Source organism: Typopeltis vanoorti, chromosome 25 (assembly GCF_054136105.1).
Source record: "Typopeltis vanoorti isolate ZY-2024b chromosome 25, IOZ_Tvanoo_1.0, whole genome shotgun sequence".
Taxonomy (NCBI): domain Eukaryota; kingdom Metazoa; phylum Arthropoda; class Arachnida; order Uropygi; family Thelyphonidae; genus Typopeltis; species Typopeltis vanoorti.
In genome coordinates this window covers 81,159,942-81,184,167 of record NC_143573.1, presented here as the reverse complement: position 1 = coordinate 81,184,167, position 24,226 = coordinate 81,159,942, and the positions used below count along the sequence as shown (strand labels likewise).

General features: G+C 36.2%; 1 protein-coding gene across 8 annotated transcripts in view; it reads right to left on the bottom strand.

The window, feature by feature from the left end:
- Positions 1-1,093: 1,093 nt before the first annotated feature.
- LOC150092876 (single-stranded DNA-binding protein 3-like) overlaps positions 1,094-24,226 on the bottom strand; it is an 846,537-nt gene continuing 823,404 nt past the window's right edge. For 7 of the 8 annotated variants that reach the window (XM_090414347.1, XM_090414349.1, XM_090414350.1 and 4 more), the window contains 2 exons: positions 8,045-8,154; positions 1,094-3,662 (listed from right to left, as the gene is read on the bottom strand). In XM_090414347.1, coding sequence (XP_090270473.1) covers positions 3,552-3,662; positions 8,045-8,154 — 221 coding nt within the window. In that variant the 3' untranslated portion in view covers positions 1,094-3,551. Of the gene's footprint in view, positions 3,663-7,703; positions 8,155-24,226 lie in introns of all 8 variants that reach the window. The other variant, XR_016550498.1, reaches the window with a different exon arrangement.

Genomic DNA, 24,226 nt, shown 5'->3' with positions numbered 1-24,226 from the left:
ATATCACATAGGTTCATCTCATGTGTTTTCATAGTTGAATCTACCAGTTTATATTCTAGTTGTTTAATGAAAGTCATTCTGAACATACCCTTGATACTGAGTCAAACATTTTCTGCTAATAAAAAATTTAAATAAAATCTGTATTTTGTTTAACTACCGGTACTCATGTCTTACATTCCAATTCATCAAGCTAAATTAAAGTTGCCAAAAATTATATTCTTCTTTAATCCTTTATCCAAGGGTAAGCACACAAAATTTGTGTGCTACATATTTTCACAACTAGACTATTTGTATATAGAGACAATGAGTTCACATTAACTGCCTTAGTATTCCAATACAAAGCACACATCCTTTTTTGGTGTGTTTAATACTATGCATCATCAGATCTGCATTAGTAGAAATCTTCATCGAGGTCTCTACCTGGTATCTTCTCTGGGTCTGTCTCCCACTGCTGAGACCAATTGAAGGTCAAACTAGTCTGGGTAGTGGCCCTTCCTATAATGCATAGCATTATAATACACACCCAGAAGGATGAGTTCTTTGCACTGTGGGTTATTTGCCTTAGTATCCCACAGTGCAAAGAACTCATCCTTCATTGGCCTCTGTATACAAGAAGTCTAGCTGTGAAGACACTTCACATGCAAATTTTGTTTGCTTACACCTAGATAAAGGATTAAACAAGAATATAATTTCATGGCAACTTTAATTTATAACCAAGTGAAAAAACTATCCACAGCTAGTGTATTAACTTGCTTCTGAAATGCAGTTAATTTCCTGCCTTATCCGTTTTTCAAGGAAAGAAAAGAAGAGACTGATTAGTGAAGATTTCACATTGCAGGATTGACGAAGATATAAAATTCTCATGATAATGGTTATCTCAATAAAGAAGTTCAAATATTGTGGACAGTTCATTTTAATAATTTTTTATATAGTGGAAGCAAATACATCCATGGTCAGTGGTTTTTCAATTTGCTGTATTCTCATCTTTCTTTTTATGGTCTCAGTTAATTTAAATGCTGTGGGCAACATTTTTATAGCAGGTTGACTTAAAATTATTTATATAATATATTAAAAGAATGAAATTCAAGACTAATTACTGTTCCAATGATTTTAATAAATTGTTGAGCTACGCAAATCTTGTACAGCCATGGACAGACATTTGTGAATGGATTGGTCAACAAAAGATTACATGATATACAATCATCAGTATTCTGAAGGTGGTGGGAAAGAGAGAGAGAGAGGTAATATTCAAACCCAATCTCAATTTCTTTTCTTTTCTTTTTTTTTTTTTTTTGTTGTGGTTTTGAGATAAATAACTTCCAAGTACATATATCCTGATAAAAATTAGTCTATCATAAAAGTTTTATGTTTCATTCCTATACAGCCTGGACAGTGTTTTCAGCAAATGTATGTACAATAGATGTACAGATAAGTGATTTCAGTTAAGAGAAGTTAACTAATCTGTACTGCGGTCATCAATTGTTTATATGAAATGTGAAAGAGAAAAGTCCTTCACCCCCTTAATGCTTTTTGTATGTTTGCAAGTATAGAATTTTCAGAAAAGTTATAATGCTTTCAAAAAGCATAAAAGCAAAACATCCTCTATAAAGAGAGGAATGTATAGTATTCTATTTATAAATACGTACAAAATGAAACAAAAAAAACTATACTTGCATGATAGCAAAAAGACTCGCTGTTAAAAAATAGTTTTTGATCACATTTTCACATTTAAATGTCTGCAGAACACATACGCAAATAGCTCTTTTGGATTGCATCATTTTACTTACATCTGTCTGATCTGAGCATAAAAAAAAGGGGCAAGCAAAGCTATTATCAAAAAACAGATTTTTTCATTGAAGTTTATGTCACTCATCACAGTTTCAAGAAAAACAGCAAATACTGCTATTTTTTGTTGACTATCTTCTGTTTGGCTTTTGCATAACTGTAATAAATAAGTATTTGCAACTACCAAATAAGCTACAATGCTAGCTTAAACTAAGGGAGTTGAACAATGGGCTTGTAATAGTGACTGCTGTACAAGTGATTTCTTATAATTATACAATAACAGGACTTGACAGCAGTCCTATCTGTAGAAATGTTTATCCTACAGGAATAGCAACCTGTGTATACAACAGCACTTGTAGAAAGTTGAAAGTGAGAAAAAGAGCTAAGCTGTTGCTAGTAATGCAGCTAAGAAACATTTGTTCACCACTTGAGGATGGGCACTTTTGTAAATATTTGCCAATCTATAAGTGGCCAACATACTACTGGCATATTCTACAATAAAGCTACCTCTCCAAAACAATGCTCATGTATCCTTCCTGCTGCATGAGAGGCATGTATAAGAATGTTTTGTCCTGTTTAGGCAATAGAAATACTCTCTTTTCAATAAATTACACTTAATATGCCTTCAAATGTTACAAACAGAGAAATTAACATGAGAATTACTGTTCCTTGGGCATTCTATCCTACCATACATAAAATCTTCTATCAGAAACATGCCTGAAATGTGGCAAGGAAGGTTCCGTGTAGAGCAATGAATGACCTTTACATCCAATAATAATAATAATGGCTTGTGGTCTTTATACACTAGAAGCTACCAGAAAAAGTTTGACATGAACACTTTACAAAACAAACGTCACTAAAAATTGTAATGACATGGTACAGGCAAGATGGGAAAGTGTTGCATATAAATAAAACAACAATTGCTTTTCCTAATATATTCCTATTTTTCTCCTTCTGATGTGCCATCATATAAATAACAATGTGGGGCAAGGACGCACAGATGATCTTCAACAAAAAACCTGTCTGTGATCAATTTGTTCACAAAATCTGCACCAAAATCACTTGGAACATATAACTTGGCAATGATTATGAATGATATGGGAGAAGAGAACACTGACACATGCACATTTGCTGAAATTCTTGCACAACTTGGAACGTTTCATTCAGTTATTGATTCTTCCATTCACTATACAAGAACTTGCACACTTTTCTGATCATGTCTTATACACCAAGTCTTAACATAACACAGTCAATATCTGTAGTTGCAGGTGTGCTGCCATATGAACTAGAAAGTCTGGGGAAAATAACGTATGAAAGCATACACCTGATTGTATGTGGTCATATGATGTATTATATACAGTTCACCCAATTTCTCCTTTCACAAGTAAACATGCTCGTATATTTTAAATACATCCCTTAGCAGAATGAAAGATAAGCAGCAGTAGTCAATCACCAGATTTGAGACACCTGGTAATACATTGTAGCAAGACAAACTATGAAAACCAGACTTGTCGAATAGTAATCCCTCCTCTGCTAAAGATTTGTGTCCTTAGTGGAAATTCTGTTTTTTCTCAAAAGCATTTCCTTTCTACAGATCAAATGCACTTACACAGCCTGCAGAGATGAGTTCCTGTACATCACAAACAGTGTGGTACAATATTCAGTTGTCAATGGAAGCAACTCATGTGATTTCAAGTCTCTTAAATTCACAAGACATGCTTACTGTTCGTTCCTGCTCTTCTAGTTATTAACTTGTTTTCTAACTTTTATTGCATGAAATAGTCAGGATGGTCAGAGGGTGTGTCCTTCTCAAACCTCTTAGCCTCTTCTTGCATGCTTTCTTTGATCTTCAGTATTGCTGCTGACTCATTCTGGTCCTACAGAAAATGAACTAATTAAACATTTATTCACAAATGATGAAAACAATATAACATACAAGTTCTAGAATAATAATAATTAAAAGATTATTTTTAAAGATTTTTAATGGAATGTAAGACAATTTTAAGTCAATCGTTAAAAGGGATATTTTAATGCATTTTTTAATTTTAAAAATTTTTTAACTTTAATTTTTTCTTATTAAAGAGTAATTATGAATTTTATTGTTTATGCATAAGCAAGTGTAAAAAATAAATTGTGTGTACGTGTGCACATTTGCATTAAATAGAATATACTGGCCCTTGATAAAACAAATAATAAAAATCAGTCAAAATTCCAAATTGAAATTCACTCACTGGAAAAAAAAGGCTAATTTAAATCAATCTTTAGAAAGAATATTTTGTTAATGAACAATTTTTTCCCTCATTACAGAGTAATTTGAATTTTATTGTTTATGTATAAGCTACTGTATTTACTTGAATATAACTCGTCCTCACATATATCTCAACAACCCTGATTTTACTTTATGAAAAAAGAAATTAAACACTTTTGCGCATATCTCGTGCATGAAAAAAGGTTTAAAACTTTAAGAAATAGATAATGAATGTTGTTATGGCAGTTTCAGATATTTTGGAATTCAGTTGAAGAGAATCAGTATTTCAACTCAACAATCATCGGCTTGAATTTGTCATTGAGTCTCATGATCTTTTGTTAATACTACACAAATCATATGCATAGAGATGGAAGCAATTAGTAGAGGAAATGTGGGAGTGAGAGCATTAACTTCTACTCTATCTTGGATTAAGTGTGAGTGGTGCAGTGATGTTTAGGCTTTATATGGAGTAGATGATTTCTTCAGAAATAATTGCCAAGAGTTTTTTAAAAATTGCCATCTCTAATGCCCTGGATGGGAGTGAATATGATGCTTTTTCAGTGGATGACCATTTTCTTTTAATTTAATTACAGAAGTATTGTCACTAGACATTCAAATATATCGCATAAATAACGTCGATGATTAAAATTTAAATGCATTCATTTTATAAATAATGAGCAATTACAAATTATAATGAATAAATACTGAGGATTTATTTATAAACATCGATTTAGTTTTTTACAAAAAACTTAGTTTTCAAAAATTCCCAAATCTTGCATAACGATTTTTAAACTTTAATTTTGAGGAAAAAAGTGTGAGTTATATTTGAGTATATACAGTATTGTAAAAATACACTGTGTATGTGTTTGTGTATGCTTGTGTTCATGAGAAACACTGGTCACTAGAGAAAATTAAATTAAACAGTAGTGTTGCAATTCTTCCCAAATCATTGAGGAAAAATGAATAAAAAAAAATAAAAAACTAATTTGAGTCAATCTTTAAAAAAGGATATTTTGTAATACGAATTTTATTTATGCATATGCAGTTGTAAAAATAAATTGGGTACATGCGTACGCACACATGTTCATAAGAAACACTAACCACTTGACAAAATATATGAAACAACATATTGCAATTTCTGAATGACAACCACTGGCAAAACAGAATAATAAAAAAAAGGGTAATTTCTTTCAAGCTTTGGTTTTTTTTTTTTTTTTTTTCACATATAAAAAGCAAATACACACTTCAGACTTTTTATTAGAAGAGATGTACATTTTAATGCAAGCCAGTTTTGATCCAAAGCAGGATGAAAGGATTATAGATAAACAGAGAGAATGCTATCTGTATATTATTACACATAAAACCAGCACCTCAGCATAACATACATTAGCAAACACACACACAAAAACATGCAATACAACCAATTAAAAGAGATACCTATAGTTTTAATTGCAGAACATAAAATGCTATGAAAGATCATTTTGATAAGGCACAGATAAACAGGGAAAAGATAGCATAAACGTCTGAAGTGTTAAGTGTTAAAACTAATTTAGTGACAATAGTCGCAAGCAACAAAAACCACCACAATATATTACAGTATAATCTGTTAAAAATAGTCTTAGTTTTGCAATAAAACAAACACACAGTAGAATTGCTGATAAAACAATGAAAAATTATATTAGCAAACAAAAACAAACAAACAAAACAGAATTTTGAAACTGAGCTGAGCTGAGGCCAACAAAACATTCTTCCACTAAGTCTTCCAATGAGACTGGGAAAAAAGAACAGTGAAAGGGGAAAGCAAACAAATAACTATACAACCTTTATTATTAGAACAATAACTTGTTCCACAGGCTCAGCAGTGATTTTTTTTAATGAAATTTAAGTGCAGTATTTGTAATGAAAGAAATCTTAAGTGAAGCTATCACCAAATTTACCTCTTAACTGAGCAATGGGTCACTGCATACAGTCATACAAAAAAGGATGCAGATTTTCTGTTCTGAACAAATTTTTTAGTTAAAAACATTTTTAGACAGAATATCCCAAGTGTTAAGTTACTTTTGCTTATAAGTAAATCTGGCACTGATTGGATTAACTTCTGTTTACTCTCACAATTAAGATATTCTGTTTTTGATGCATGCAAAATCAAAACAAATTTAGAGGTATCTGATATTATTATTATTATTCAGGCCTCCATGGAGTCAAAAGACTCATCGTGGAAGGCTTCCTAGGAAACACAAAGTCTATCATACCACTCCTTGAACTCATTGACAGTTCTTGCTCTCACCACTCTATCAGGCAATGCATTCCACGGTTCAACCACCCTCCACGCAAAGAAATCACTCCTCACATTCACTTTTTTTTTTTTAAATTCATATTCGCTAGATTTTCCAAACACTTGTTTCTTTAATAAATTTAGTTTAATCCTTTATCCAAGTGTAAGCAAACAAAGTTTGCGCCTGAAGTATCTTCAGGACTGAGACAACTTGTTGTAAAGGTGGACCAAGCTCTCATCACTGCTTGTCTCAGTATCTTCCATAATGCAAAGCACATCTCCTTGCAGACATGTATAATGCTATGCATTAAGGAAAGGACCACTACCCAGACTGGTTTCGACCTGTATTGAGATCTCGTCAGTGGGAGTCAGACCCAGAGGTGGTGATACTGAGGTGGAAGTAATGTAGAAGTCATATTTACCTGTACGAGTTGCCAAAAGGTGTCTTATCTTGTTATATAATTACTCTGGATTTAGAGAAAGATGTTGGAAGTTCATTTTCCACTTGGTTAGACTATAATAAATTTAGTTTAATCCTTTATCCAACTGCGTTGCTCTCAAAAGAATGTTTTAAAAAACTGACTTTTGAAATAATAAATTTAGTTTAATCCTTTATCCAAGTGTGAGCAAACAAAGTTTGTGCCTGAAAGTATCTTCAGGACTGGGATAAGGTGGTACAACACCAGGACAACTGGTTGCAAAGGTGGAGCAAGCTACCAACACTCCTATCTCAGTATCTCCCATAATGCAAAACACATCTCCTTGCGGATATGTCTAATGTTATGCATTAAGGGAAGGGCCACAACCCAGACTAGTTTCGACCTTTATTGAGGTCTCTTCAGTGGGAGCCAGGCCCAAGTGGAGATACCAGGCAGAAGCATTAGCAGGTCATCTCTACCTATAGGAGTTGCCAAATGGTGTGCCACCCTTTTTTAATAAATTACTCTGGATTTAGAGAAAGATTTTTAAACTAAATTTATTATACTCTAACCAAGTGAAAAATAAACTTTCAATGACTTTTGAAAATTGATCATTATTATTATTCTTGGCTTCGATGGAGTCATGAGACTTATTGTGAGAGATTCATATTAGACACTGCTTCCCATCAATTTTAGCAATTAAAAAAAAAAGTGTACACAGTTTTCACATTGCCTAATTAAGCAACTATGTTCTGCATGGTCATTTAAAGGTTTAGAAAGATTTATTTCAGATTTAATTTAAGAAATCCTAAAAAATGAATAAATCTTTGTATCTAATCATCTGACAATGTTGGTCATGCAACTCAGCTACAGTTTCAGTTTGAAAATTCTGAGGGTGTCAGCAACCACTCACAAACCAGAAGTGAGTGCACATTACAGGTGAGGGATTGCAGCCAAAGACCAACTGCTAACATACCTGGCCCATAGATTCTTGCACTTAAATTTCACAAGGGTGTAGACTGAGGGCTGGCACTAGCCTGCAAATGGCACTGCATGTCAATTCCTTGTGTACTAACCAAAATATCTATGCCCAACAATATGCCAGCAATCTTCATGAAGAAACCAACTAGAATCCTTGTCTTCAAAATTATATGGCTTTGCTTCAAATAAAAAAAATCATTAATATATGAAACGGTACACTGTCTACAGCGAAAGAGTTACATTATGCTCAATGAACTTTAAGAAGTTTAGGTGTAAGAAAACAAGGAATCCAGTGAGCTTCCAAAATGCCATCTTCTACTAAATCTCAACTCTTACATTTTCTTGTCCATAACCAGGAATGCCATAATCACCCATTGGTGGACCATCTTCTCGAGGCGTGCCAGGACCATTAGCAGGGGAATTCTTCATGCCATCTAATGTATCACCTAACACAGAAACAAAAATTAGTAGTTAGAATATATCTCACATTCAGTAATTCACTAATCATACACAGTATAAACAAAGAGTTATAATACAAATATAAGACTAAAGGGAAGGTATATTTTATAGTAGATACTGAAGAAATTTAACAAAACAGGAGAAAACAGGAGCCAACCAAGAATGTCATGTAAGAATATGATTAAAGGCTAGATATTTTGCTTTGAGAGTGGTGAATTAGTGGAAAGCACTCATGAACACCTGCCACAGGAATCCAAAGCACTCATGAACACCTGCCACAGGTGTTCATGAGTGCTTTGTCAATGAATAAGTTTAAAGAGAGATGAGATGAAAAAAGTCAGTTTGTAATTAATTGTTATAATTTTGTCCAAACACAGCACTCTTGTGTGTTGGAAATGAATTTCATTGAATTTATTCAATGAAATTTTAAATCATTCATTTAATAGTTTTTAAACTTCATCAAGAAAATTAGATCAATTCATATGATATAAATCCAGGGAATTGATGTAGGCTAGGCTGGTTAACAGAAATTTATATGCTAGTTTGAATCTTCAAACTTTGATCAAGTGCATATTTTGTACCAATAAATAAATATAAATAAATAATAGTAATAAATAGAATTAAATAATGATTATTATTAAAAAATTGAAAAATTATTATTAATAAAAATTGAGCAGCTCTCAGATGTGAACTGTAGACAAAAATACACAAACATTATTCAAGAAAAATGAAAGAGTTTGAGAACAGGAACCAAACCTTGGAGATTCAGTGGCAAGCCATGAAGAAAACACTGATTGATTCAGCCATAGAGCCATGTGATGAGGTTGTCTGCAAGGGATAGAAAAATCAAAACTCCATGGTGGACACAGGAAGTTAAAGAGGCAGTGAAGGAAAAGAAGAAAGCATATCAAAAGTTCCTGGCAAATAAGTCAGTTTGTGCTCTTAGAGAATACAGAGACAAATGTAAGAAAGCTAAACACAGTGTAAAACTAGTTAAACAAAAGTCATGGGAGAAGTTTAGTTCATAGAAAATAAATATCAAGAAGGTGACAAAATATTCTGGAGGTTGCTGAAGAAGCTTAGAAATGGAGGAAAAAGTAAAAGGAATTAGAGATGATAAAAGTGACATGAAAACAGGAGAAAAAGATATCCTTAAAGTATGGAGCAATTACTTTGAAAAATTGCTAAATGAAACATGCAGTGATGAGAGCACAGTGGTAAAAACACTGACCAGACATGCAGTCAGGAATACATATCCATACTTGAAGTAGAAAAAGCCATCAAAGGCTTGAAATTTGGAAAGGCAGCAGGAGTAGATGATATTATTATATTACCCCAAGACCTCATGGAGTCAAAGACTCATCTGGGAGGTCCTTTTATCACACACACACACACACGCACACATCTCATCATACCGTGTCTTAAACACACTCAAACTCCTTGCAGACATCACACTCTCAGGCAAAGCCAATCATTCACAACTCTGCACGAAAAAAACCTGAATCTCACTCCCCTACTCACACCCTCTTTATACAGTTTCCAGGGATGACGCCTGGTTCTCCCTTGATCTCCCACTATTCTCTGTAGAACTTCTCCACCATTGATCCTATAACAACCCCTCACCAACTTGTAGGTCTCTATCATATCTCCCCTCTTCCTCCTCTCCACCAGACTCTACAAATTACATCTTCTCAATCTTTCCTCATACTTAACATTCCAGAGATCAGAAACTACCTTAGTCAGTCGCCTTTGGACCCTTTCCAATATCTCTTCATCCTTTTGAAAACCCGGTGACCAAATCTGGGCACAACAGTCCATGTGTGGCCTAATCAAAGCCTTATACAACGGTACAAGAATCTCCCTACTTCTACACGTCAGTGTCTTCTGCATCATTCCCAAAAGCCTTTGTGTTGTCTTCACAATTTTGGCGATGTATACCCTAAATTTTAGATCCTTATCCACTGTCACCCCCAGATCTCTTATTTCCTCTACCTCCAACAATACATTCTCACCAAGCATAAATTCTACATCCCATCTTTGTTTTCCAAATTTTAAAACCTTACATTTTGCAACATTGAACTCGCATCCCCATTTCTGTGCCAAATCACTCAATTTATTGAAGTCTTGTTGTAAGGCCACAACATCTTCACTACTCTTTATGGTTCGTCCCAACTTTGCATCATCTGCAAACAACGGAATATCTCCATCCAAATCTTCGCCAATATCATTAATATACAAGTTAAACAGTAATGGCCCTAAAACAGAACCCTGAGGCACTCCACTAGTGACTTTCCTTTTCCTGGATATCGCACCCCTATACACAACTTGTTAATACCTATCAAATAGCCAGTTTCCAATCCAATGCACCAATCTAATATCCAACACCATCTGCTCTAGTTTGACTGTCAACTGATCATGAGGTATGCCATCAAAAGCCTTTGCAAAATCCAAGTATATTACTCTGTATCCTTTTCCTCTGTCCAAGGAAGCAATCACTTTGTTGTAATAAGTAAGTAGATTACTAAAACATGACCTCCCTTTAGCAAATCCATGCTGTCCATTAAAGATAATACCATTGTTGTCAACCCAACTCTGGATCCTAGTTCTCACAAGCTTCTCCAACAACTTAACCACAACACCTAACACACAGATAGGCCTATAGTTTGATGCTTGAGTTCGATCACCTCCTTTATGAAGTGGACCAGAAATCTGCACTGCATAGTTCAAAAGGCCTGGACAGAGGGACGAATTCCCGATGATTGTAGTAGAGCTCTCACAGTACCCATATATAAAAAGGGAAATAAAACTGAATGTGAGAATTACAGAGGTATTTCCCTACTGAGTGTTCCTGGTAACATTTATGCTAGTATACTTGAGAAGAGGTTGAGAAGAATTGTGGAAGAAAAGCTTGGTGAAGAACAAGCTGGATTCAGGCCAAACAGAGGCTGCCAGGATCAGATCTTCACTCTACGACAAATAGTCAAGAAATCATGGGAATATAACAAAGATCTGTATTTAAGTTTTTTCGATTTGGAAAAGGCATATGAGAAGGTGCCAAGAGAGAAGCTATTCAATACGCTACAGTTATATGGTGCCAAAGGGACATTATATCAAGCAATACTTAGTCTTGATTTGAGTTGTAAGTCAGAAGTTAGAATTGAAGGAAGTACAGGAAGATGGTTTAATGTAAAATCAGGGGTAAGACAAGGATGAACTACTAGTTTGAATAAGATGGCTGAGTGATAGATATCAAAAATGGCATATGCAAGATGTGAGTATACAATATTTAAGGTGACCAGTGGTATACTTCAGGGTTCAGGTCTGCAATTTAATCTTTATATAAATGATATTAAGAAAGATTTGACAGGAGATATACACCTGTTGCTGATGGTGCAAAGACAGGCATCAGCAAATCAAGAATGTAAAAGATATGCAGCACTTGTACAATTAAACAGGTGACTAGTGATGTGCCGCAAGGTTCAGTGCTGGGATCACTACTGTTTATTTTTTACATAAATGATATAGGAAGTAACCTGGAAGGAAATAATCAGTTGTTTGCTGAATATGCAGAATTAATTAGAGTAATAGTTAATCAACATGATCTGGAGAGCTTGCAGGACGATTTAAATAGACTGTCAGTATGGGCAAAAGATGAGTATCAGTTTAATCTGGAGAAATGTAAAGTTATGCATTCTGGGATGAATAGATTACAAGCTGTGTATCACGTTGATGGAACTGTATTCCAGGAAATAGATGAAGCTAGAGATTTAGGGATAGTATAGGACATATTGCTGCAGTTGCTTAAGTAGTTCATCAGATTACTTGGCTGCTGAAGAAGACACTAAGAAGTGAAGATAAGGAATTTGTTATTCCTTTTTATAAGGCTTTGATATGTCCATATTTGGATTACTGTGCTCAATTCTGGTCTCCTGGGTTTCTTGGGGTTGAGAAAGTGGTGGAGAAGATTCAGAGGTGAGTGACCAAGATGGTGAGTGGTCTGTTGATTGTTCCCTCTGCAATTTACTAGCTCTCTTGTTACCTCGATACCAAATGCTCTCTCTGTCAGCTGTCAATCACCCATCAAACTCCTCGCTGAGCATGTGCATTCCATGTAAGTGACAAGGAAGAAATTAGGTATAATGGCTGACACGTTGTCTCTGTTAGCGTAATGAGAATGTCTTTTATTATTATTATTATTCCTGACACCTCCAACTGTCTCAACCACTACACCGAACCTCTACTACGAATCATCTCCTCCTACTGCCCACCTCCACTAGTATTTTATGAATGTAAATCGCATGTGTTCTGAAGGACTGATATGTCTGTATGCGGGATGAAAATTCCAAGTTTCTGGGAGAAAAATGCAATATTTCCTTTTCAAAACACAATATTTAATAATTTTAAATTATAATAAGAGGATTGAAGGAAACAAAATTATCAGAATCAAGTAAATACATCAATATTTCAAATGCTTTACATTTCATTTTTACAATAATAATATCAATAATGGGTACATCGCAAGTGCCGATACACGTTATGAAACCAGAACTAACATAAACAATTTGTAAAAATATTCATAATTTTAAATTATGATTATTTTTACACTATCCCTACGAGTATAAAAAGACATTTGCTTATTATTATTATATAACGAAACCAATGAGAAGGTTATGGATGAATGGATGAGAACAAGGTATCAAAATGGCTTAAAAAAATAGTTTCCCAAAGCTGTCTCCAGCTTTGGGAAACCAAATCTATACTGTTAAAATCCAATCAACATGTGTGACATACACATAAGCCTTTCCACATGGTTTATATGATGGTATGTGTAGATCATCTTATCGAAGTAAAAAGATCCACACATATCAGCCACTGAATTTAGATGCCTTTATGCAGATGTACATAAACGTCACTTATGCAGTGCATATGCACTGTAGGCTTGCCAGACGTCCCATATACACACACGAACAAAGAAATTAGCACACCTGGAAGAAAACATGGTACAATGGCAAAACTAAGCAAATAGCTAGAGTGCGGGGTGGGATGCAAATGATCCAAGTTTGGTGCAATTGCACATGCCCACACACCCTGCAGTGGTGCTGCAAGCACGAACCGGCAGCCTTATAAAGCTGGCATGTAGTCGATAGCCGATTAAAGCGAAAAACACCAGCGACGCAAGCTAGAGTACAGAGTGACAATAATGCCAGAGACGTCGATTCAAGCAACTTATAAACTTTGACAGAGGCATGATCACCGACCTGAAAACCGGGGTGGGGGGGGGGGGTCGGCACGCCATATAGGCATGCACATGAACCGTTCTGACCATACCATCCGACAGCGTTGGGAGCAGTGGACACGTTCCAGCACTGCCACACACAACAGAGCGGCACCAGTCAGATCAGGAGGACCAATGCTAGAGAGGATCGTCAGATTGTGTGGCAAGCACGGAGAGATCCCACGGTGACCCGGTCCACAATACAGGCAGATGTAGGGGCTCCTGTGTGCCCACGAACCATTTCCCGATGCCTCGCAGAGGTGAATCTATGATCCTAGTGCCCCTTATGTGCGCTCCCATTAACACCACAATATCGCCGACATGTGGTCTTCAGCGATGAGTGCCGCTTCTTCTTGGGGACAGATGATCATCGTGTCCGGGTGTGGAGGACCCCTGATCAAGAACACAATCCTGACCTCGCTATCCAGAGCCACACCTCCCACACAGCAGGCATTATGGTCTGCTGAGCCATAGCCTACGATAGCCGATCACCCCTCATAGTGGTACGTGGTGCATTGATGGGGCAGTGGTATGTGGACGACATCCTATGGCCTCACGATCTCCCACTCCTGGCCAGGATACCAGGAGTGCTATACCAGCAGCATATGCCCGTTCGTACATAGCTCGGGTTGCTGAGGCCTGCCTACGTCATGTACAGACACTTCCATGGCCTGTCTGCTCCCCAGACTTGTCCCCTATCAAGCATGTTTGGGAGGAGCTGAAACGGCAGCTCCCACCACGCCGCATTATCCGGGATTTGGAGCACAGAATGCAACATGTGGGCCAGTATGCCGCAGGACAACATCAGGCGTCTGTTCGCCACCATGCCGGACCATATTGCAGCATGTAATGCCTCATGAGGCAGTGCAACGTGCTATTGATGATGACCGGATCGCGTATCACAGATCCCTTTGTAATTGTCCTTCAGCTCTGTTTTTGCCATCATGTGCATCACTCACCTGTATCATTACACCAATAAAATTTCAGTTGAATCCTATGCTTCCTTCTTGGTGCGCTAATTTCTTTGTCCGTGTGTGTATATGGGACCATCCTATATTTTATGTCGAATTTTGCAGTCACGTATTGTACTTGTAGGGACAGCCTAATGTACCATACTTTTAATGAAAAGATAAAATTAAGCAATTGTTAAGCGATTGTAATTTTCAATATTCTTTTCAAATAATCCAACTTAAATTGATTTGTAAGCCATAAAAACTGACAATTTGTGGAAATTAATTGTGTTTGCAGTTTACATTGGTCACTTTTTATTTAGTATATGCATTTTATTTATAATTCTGTACAGATATATTGTATTTGCTTATTTTCAAACACCGCACAATGTCTTATTTGGACATTGTGCGGTGCAGTATTAGTACGGTATGTGGATGTTATTTCAATAATTATTAAAAAATAATATCTCGCCTTTTTCATTTGGTTACTATATAAAATATATAATTAATGGTCAATTAAATTCTGTTTCTTCCTTAAGCCCTTAATAATGCCAAAATGAAAGTGTGTTTTCAACGATGATTATTCAAAAGAATGGAATTTTATTGTAAAGGGAAAACATAACGATGCATTCGAATGCAAAACCTGTAGACGAATGTTTAGTTTTGCACATGGGGGACGATCGGATATTACACAGCACATTAACTCTCAGAAACAAACTGAGCATTTCGAGTTCCAGTTCAACAAGTATTGCTATTTTGTAATTTTTGTAAATTCAAGAATGAAAGAAAAGTTATCGCTGCCAAAATAACTATGGCATAAAGCATCATCATTCTTTTGGTCACCCATATCCTGTATTTGGTTTTTCAAAATACAGGACATGGCAATTGAATAAAGAGCTTAGGTGCCCATCTGCCTGGAGCCACGATTTTGAAAACAGCAGAGCTGACCAGCTACTCAAAAGGTGAGTTATCCCAGTGTTTAATCAGTGGAAAAATAACCTAATTGCTTGTCAGAGATTTATTCCTCCTGTGGTCCAAAAACAGTCTGCCAGGAACGAAATCACTGTCGTCTGAGAAGGCTTGAATGGACAAACAAAACTTCCTATGTGCAGCAATTGACCAAAGCATTTAATGAAGGCTGATCCTGACCCATATGTCACCGAACTATGGGCAAGGAATTGAAGAGGATCAGTATTGGTTGCAGTGGTGTCAAGAATACCATCAGAAAAGTCATGGCACCTTGTTTTGCAGCGATGGTAAGCAGTTTGGTGGGAGCCCCATGAAGCAATGAACCCAGTGCCTTGTAAACAACTCGTGTTGGACATGTTCTGTTGGTAAGGAGCACATCCCTTGATATTGCTTGGAAGGTTAAGTGTTCTCCAAGGAATATCTGAACATTTTTGTAAATCAAATCCAGCCTACAACGTTGAGTTTTTATCCAGCAGGTGATGATTGTTTATTGGAAGACAGTGCTACTGTCCAGCATGCAAGAATTGTTCAGCAGTGGTTCAACAACCATAACAGTGACTTTCATCATCTTCTCTGGCCTCCATTAAGCCTAGATTCTGAACACTATTGAAAATGTATGGGGCATGTTAGAAAAACAGATCCTGCGGCAAAGTCCTCTTCCGTCAAATCTGAGCCAGTTAAAGGACTATCTGTTGAACATATGGTTCAACAGACAGTCAAGAGCATTATAGACACAGATTTAATCCAGCACCTTGTGAAATCTGTGCCAAGTCACATATGTGCTCTAATTCGAGCTAAAGGCAATCCAACACAGTATTAAACAAAAAATTTTTAATTCAAGGGCTGGTATGTTACTATGGATCCTGAATCATGAAATTCATGCTCAGAGCCACCATTTAGCTTATAGTTCTCCAGGTGATGGAGAGTTGACTGTTGACTTCCTCCATTTTTAGCAAGGTCTTAGATATGCCACCAAACATGTTTTCTGGAACCTTTCTCCTATACAACTTTCATTCTCTCTTGAATTCGCGCAGAAGAAAGACTAACAGAAAAATTACTCTCTATATGACTGCAATGTAAGACAATCAAATTCTTCTTGCATCCTAAAATCACAGAATACTAAATAAAAACTTATCTTTGCTTAACTCACTTCAATAACTTTAAAAGTAGCAACAAACTTCACTGAATGAACTACTGAAAACATATCAACAGTTTCATCACCTCAGAACAACATTGCCTTTTATATGAAAGTTTCTGATGAAATAATTAACACCATCAGCAATTTAAATAACTTTTAAGACTGAAAATACTAAATAAAATGAACTTTTCTGGGCCCATTGTATATGAACTGGAGATCAATTAACTTCCTTTCAGCTTTGAATTAAATCCTATATCAATTAATAACTACACAAAAGACACAAACTCCACAGTTTCTGTAGAAATTAGAGCAATTTCTGCTCCAGTCCACCATTGTGTGCTGCCATTACTATTTTTAGTGCCATGCTTGAAATGACAATATAGTTATTTTTGTACTGCAGAATAGTTAAGTAGAATTTTGTTATGAAACAAGCAGAATTTATAACAGTTCATCATTTTACAGTCTCTTATACACTAAGGTAAATTCACTTAATTATTTTCACAACTGAATACTGCAGTAACTTTTGTTTTCTTGTAAATGACAAGATGTTTTGCAAATGTTTTCTAGATATTGTAAGTTTCTACTTGGTTAGACTATAATAAATTTAGTTTAATCCTTTATCCAAGTCAAAGTTTGTGCCTGAAGGACTGAGGAAACTCGTGGTAAAGGTGGGCCAAGCTCTCATCACTACTAGTCTTAGTATCTCCCATCATCTCCTTGCTGGTATGTATAATGCTATGCATTAAGGGAAGGGCCACTACCAAGACCTGTTTCAACCTTTATTAAGGTCTCGTCAGTGGGAGCCAGACCCAGAGGTCGTGATACTAAGCAATGGAGGTGGAAGTAATGGAGAAGTCATATTTACCTATACGAATTGCCAAATTGTGTCTCACCTTATTATTAAATTACTCTGGATTTAGAAAAAAGATGTTGGAAGTTTTTTTCCCACTTGGTTAGACTATAATAAATTTAGTTTAATCCTTTATCCAAGTGTAAGCAAACAAAGTTTGTGCCTGAAGTATCTTCAGGACTGAGGCAACTCATGGTAAAGGTGTACCAAGCTCTCATCACTTCTTGTCTTAGTATCTCCCATAATGTAAAACACATCTCCTTGCTGACATGTATAATGTTATGCAATAAGGGAAGGGCTACTACCCAGACCAGTTTCAACCTTTATTGGGGTCTCATCAGTGGGAGCCAGACCCAGAGGTAGATACTAAGACAAGTAGTGATGAGAGTTTGGTTCACCTTTACCACGAGTTGCCTAAGTAGTACATAGTTTATGTTAGTTCTCATTTCATAACATGTGTATCGGCACTTGCGATGTACCCATTGTTATTATCAAAATGAAATGTAAAGCATTTGAAAAATTGATGTACTTACTAGATTGTGATAATTATGTTTCCTTCAATTCTCTTATTGTAATTTAAAATTATTAAATATTGTATTTTGAAAAGACATTCTCATTACGCTAACAGAGACAACATGTCAGCCATTATACCTAACTTCTTGCTTGCTACTTACATGGAGTGCACATGCTCAGCGAGGAGTTTGATGGGTGATCGACAGCTGACAGAGAGAGCATTTGGTATCGAGGTAACAAGAGAGCTAGTAAATCACAGACCAGAGAAATTTCTTTGTTAGAAAGTTTTTACATGACAGTCATAAGAATATTAATAGAAGATTCCGAAAAGGAATCGTAGAACTGTGAGTTTTAAACTGGAGGAGTTGAGAATGTCGAGTATTTAGTAAATAAAATAAAATATTGCAGTCGACGTTCTAATTAAATTAAATATTCCTCGAATATTTAATTAGAAGCTGATTGGAAAGTTTCATCTGTCTTAAGGACACTGGATGTATTTGTTATTTCTACTGGAAAAAGCGATGGAATTAGGGCAACTTAGATATGTGTTTCATAAAGTAGTAGAAGAAACTTTGTTCCCTCCGGTACAAAAATTAGTAAATTGTGCGTCAAATTGAACTGCAAGAGTTGTGTGCTACATAAGAGTGATAAGAAAGGATCCTATGCTAAAGAAGAAGGGAATTTTATATTTTTGGAAAAAGGCCCTAGCAAAGAAACTGACTATGAACGTTTTGTTGTTGTTTTCACAACAACAAAAGACGTGATTAAGTATATGTTAAACAATCCAGTAATAGAATGAGTCAGAGAACAGGTAATTTTAATATTTTTGGATAAGAAAATTTCTAAAGTGTAAATTTATTTTAGAAGGCCTTGGATCCAGTATTTGTAGTTATGTAATTTTATTGCAAGTGTATATGTTGTTTTAGTTTTTATTAAATGTGTGTATTTTTTTTTTTTATTTGGTCTTGAGTCAGTGATTTTGCATTCTAAAAGCAACAGTAAAAAGTCATTGCAGTATTCGAACTGAACCCTTCTGCAGAATACAATACTCGAAATATATAATATCTTTATAGAGTAATATTAAACCATATTAAATATGGTTTAATATTACTTTTTAATAAATATAAAAAAGTAATCTCATTACATTAGATGAGGCCTTTAAACCCTAGCTTTTGGAGACTGAGTGGGTAGTTCAATCTTCACCAGTAGCCAATCAGAGATACTTGGCCCATGTCTCACTAATTATAGGTGGCCACCGATGAAGAGACCAGCAAACAAGTGCTGTCATCTCTTGGTATCTAATCCTAACAGGATATATTATTGTTTGAAATAATGTGAGTTCTGCAGTCAATTTTCTTGAGTTTACAGGACAAAAAATCCAGAGTTTCTGGGAGAAAAAACCTGCTTTCCCATGCCAGCGATTGACTAACTTGGGAACAGGTCAAAGAAAGGCTTAGAAAAAGTTCCTCCACTCGGCGACTAGACTTGAACTATAAATCTATCTTTGGGTGGCCTAGCACAGAGGATGCAAGCATCACTTCTATTGAGCTACAAAGGCCTCTGCTTTCATTATCTTGATTTTTTTTTTTTTTTGTTATTTGGCGTTATTCTGAAAATGAACTTACTACTTTCCTACAATGGATCACTAGCCTTCATCTGCGCATTCAATTCACCATGGAAAAAAAAATGCTGGTCGTTTACCATTCTTTGACATTATTCTTACTTGCACAGCCTCTGGTAATTTGTCAACCAGTGTTTTATCAAAAACCCACCTTTACTGGAAGCTCTGCTCATCACACATCTCACAAAATTGGTGTTATCAAGTCTTTATTTAATAGAGCACATAGCATTATTATTAAGTCACTGAGGCAGATATCCACACTTCTTCTGTCTGTCCATAGTAGGCTCGATGACATGAACATGGCACTTCATAGACTCCTGGATGTGATAACGGAGAGATCTGTCCTTAGGTGAACAAATGAAAGTTGCCAATTTCACATAAGGTTTAAATATGGTTTAAACACCAACTACGCACTATATTTAAACCCTATCTGAAATTGGCAACTCTCATCCATTCACCTAAGGACAGATTCTCTCCGTTATCACATTCAGGAGTCTATGAAGTGCCCTGTTCATGTCATTGAGTCTACTATGGACATCCGCCTCAGTGAACACAAAAAATATTCTGGCACTTTTGCTATGGCAAGTTGGGTCTAACAGACATGCTTTGGATACTCCTGCACACAGGATCAATTGGAAAAAAAACAAAAGTGCTGCACAGAAGCTTTTGCAAGTCAGAGAGGTTGTTCCTGGAATCAACAGAAGCCTTGAAACAAAAACTTCAACAAGTATGGCTGTATAAATCTATCAAAGATTTGGGACACAGTCATCCTAAGACCAAATTAATACCTGCTTTCTCTCTCTCGTTTTTTTTTTCCAACTTAGATGGTGCCTAATTAGGACTTTAGTCTTTGTGTTGCACCATTACTCATACTAGTCCCACTGTTACACCTGATTGCGATAGTCTCACTACCGTAACAAACTTTACTTGTGTGCTCTGAAGATGCTGGATAAATACCAGCAAAATATTAGCAATTAAGTCAATAAATAGTTATTTTCTTATCAATCTGTGTTCAACTCTATACCGTTAAAATCCAATCAACATACCAGCATATAGAACTTTGAATAGGCTAAGATCTTTGCATAGCACATGTCCAGAAGTACACGTGCTATGCAAAAGTTCAGGACTGTCGCCAGCTGCTGTCGTATATATGGTAAGTTTTTGGATTCTTTCTTCTATAACTATTTCTGGGGGTTTATTTAGCAGAATTGACATTCATCATACCCTACCCCATTTCCCAGTTTCTGTTAACCCTATAATAACATGGATCACAGCTTCTCAGCTTTCAGTTGGATTATTGACTCACAGAACCTTCTTTTCTCATTTATCTTTCATTCAATACCTCAGTTCTGTGGAACAGCATTCTCCAACAATTATCTCCAAAGACTGCAACCATGTAGTTGACATATTTGTCTAAATATGTCACTCTAGTGCAAGTTTTTTTTTTTTCATTCCTAGAGACAAAGAATTCAAAATCTCATGCTTCAAGATCATCTAAAATCAGTACCCTAAACAATAAAATCTTTCCAATCCCCACTGGGGGATGATAACCCTCAATGGCATTGATGACATTTTGCAATCAGGTTAAAAGGAATGTGTTCAGGTACTGATAATGTGATGGATTGGCTTTCTAATTAAAAATGTTGCAAACAGAAGGATCCCAAATGAATTGGAAGGATGAGGTAGTGTCATTCCATAAGAGGGGTGATAAAATGGAAAGAGAATCTTGCCGCTACTAAGACTTTGGAAAAATTAGTAACAGACTATATGGAACCCGGCAGATTACGGCAACATTACTTATGGAGGTCAGCATGGATTTAATAAGGAACACATTTTGCTAATCTAGCATTTCCTTTTACAAGAAAGTAATAAGAGCAGTTCATTAGGGTACACATATATGGAAACTTTTTCTGGATTTTGCAAAGTATTTGACAAGCTACCATTTGAGAAATTGATATTTAAGTTGCAATACATAGCTTTAGACATCAGGCTAGTTAGAACAGATTTGAAATTAACTGAATGCAAGATGGCACAGATATTTACATCAGAATAATATCAAGGAAAAGAAAGGATACAAAAGCACGACTGAGATGAAATTTGAATCATCTCACAAGATTGCATAGAGTTATTCAGTTAACTCAGGATGCTGCTGCTCTGCAAGAAGACCTGTATATGATGTGCGGGTACTATTTATGTATTTGAGTATGTAAATGAGGTAAGCAAATAAGTATGTATTTACCATTTTTATTTTTCAAGAATATCTTCTCGCCAGGGAGATTTTTTGAAAGATAGACAAAGGGATAAAAACTACCCACAGAAGTTACATAACACAGTGGTGAGCAAGACAGCGAGAAGTGGCTTTAATGTATGGGTTTAAGAAGGGATGTAATGAACTATGTTATGAGCATGGAGGCCTTGTGATATTAATAATAAAAACAATTCTTACCTTCATTAAAAGCTAAACTTATATGCTTTTAGTACTGTAGCATCTTAAGAGCTGGATAATCTGGAAACCCTATGGACCAAACATACAACTGTTTCGTCAGTCACGTCACGCCTTCATTATCACATTCCTTTCTGTATTAGGCAGGCACATTTTTGCAGATTCATCAATATATGTGGCAATCAGGTTTAAACTTTTTTCAGTAGAATCTTCATTTAAATGAAAAAATAATATTTATGAACTGTCTTCGCTGTACAGAAAGGCATGGAACTTTATCAACAGAATTAGGAAGGATTTCACTAAGCTATATGAGCATCCACAGGAAACAGCTAATGAAATTGCTCACCAGCTGCTGCTGAATGGAAAATTCCCTAAAAAAGCACCCAAAACATAGGATACTTAGAACCCCAAATGAGGAACAAAACATGATAACTCTGACTTCACCATCACTGAACTCAACACTGCCATAAACCTATTAAAACCTAGAAAATCTGCAGGCCTTGGTGATATCTGTAATGAAAAAATTAAGCATTTTGGACCTAGACTAAAGAGTGGTTATTAAACCTATACAACACTTGCCTCAGAACCGCAAGGATACCAACTATCTGGAGGCATGCTAAAGTGGTCACCTTTCCGAAACCAGGAAAAACTCCAACCAAAGCAAAAAATTACATACCTACATCACTACTCAGCAACCTCTTTAAACTCTATGAATGATTAATTTTGAATAGGCTACAACTCCTAATTGAACCCCATCTTATTGCTGAGCAGGCTGGTTTTAGACCAGGCAAATCCTGTACATCACAAATTCTCAACCTCCCTCAATACTTCTACTTCCTACATATCTAAAAAACTCTCTAGGGTTTTTTAGATATGTGGCAAGCAGAAGGAAGAATGATCATGGAAAGATGAAGTTAAAGGAAGAAAGTGATAGAATGATAACTGCTGCAGAAGACATTGTTGAGGTATTCAGTGATCAATTTATAAGTGTGCTTCATCCTGATCAGGGTAGAATCATGAGGAACTTGAGTGTAGAGGACATAGGAGAGGATAGCTTAATTGTGAGTGAGCAGGAGGTATTTGAGGAAATAAATAACCTTGATGTTAATAAGGCAATAGAATTTGATGAAATATCACCATGCACATTAAGAGAATGTTCCAGGGAACTGGCAGTAGCATTGGCATGCCTGTTTAACAAGTTTTGCAACAGCACAGATTCCAAGTGAGTGGAAGAAGGGTAAAATTGTTCCACTGCATAAAGGTGGTGATAAAGCTGTAGCTTTAAATTATAGACCGGTCTGTGTATCTGGAGTTCCAAAGACCACTGACTACCTTTGTGAATCTTCTCTGTACCCTTTCCAACATAGATTGGTGAGAAGTAGGATACAGAAATGGGTTGATAACAGCAGTATTCTCCGTGGTAATCAGCATTGGATTGTTAAGGGGAGATCATGATTCACTAACTTACTTATGTACTATAACAAGGTGACAAATACCTTGGACAGCGGAGATGCATATACAGTGGTGTACTTGGATTGTGCAAAGGCTTTTGATAGACTGTCACATGATAAATAAGCTCTTAATTAAATTGAAAGAGATGGGATTGGATAAGAGACTCCTGTGTTGGATCAGTGACTGGCTGTCAGATAGGTATCAGAAAGTTGTATATGAGGGTGCAGTATCTCGATATCTCGAAAGAGAAAGGTCACCAGTAGTGCCACAGGGGTCAGTTTTGGGGCCATTGTTGTTCAATTTGTATGTTAATGATATTGGGTTGGGTTTAACTAGTGATATCCAGCTGTTTGCAGATGATGCAAAACTGGGGAGAGAGCGATGCACAGGCAGGCTGATGTTAATACCTTACAAGAGGACTTGAATAGATTGCATGAATGGGCAGGTAAGTGGAACTGTCAGTTCAATGTTGCCAAGTGTAAGGTTTCGAAATTTGGTAAGCAACGATGGGGTACCAAGTATACACTTGGTGGGGAAACATTCACAGAAGTAGAGGAGATGAGCGATCTAGGTGTGATGGTGGACAAGGACCTGAAATTCAGGGGCCACATTGCACAAGATGTGAAGACATCACATCGAATAATGGCAATGATGCGAAGAACCCTGACATGCAGAAATAGAGAGGTTATGATTCCATTGTACAAGGCCTTGATCAGGCCTCATATGGATTACTGTGCACAGATTTGGTGGCCGGGTTTTCATGGTGACGAGGATATGTTGGAAAGGGTACAGAGAAGATTCACAGTGGTCTTTGGAATGTGGAGTACGAGGACAGATTGAGGGAATGC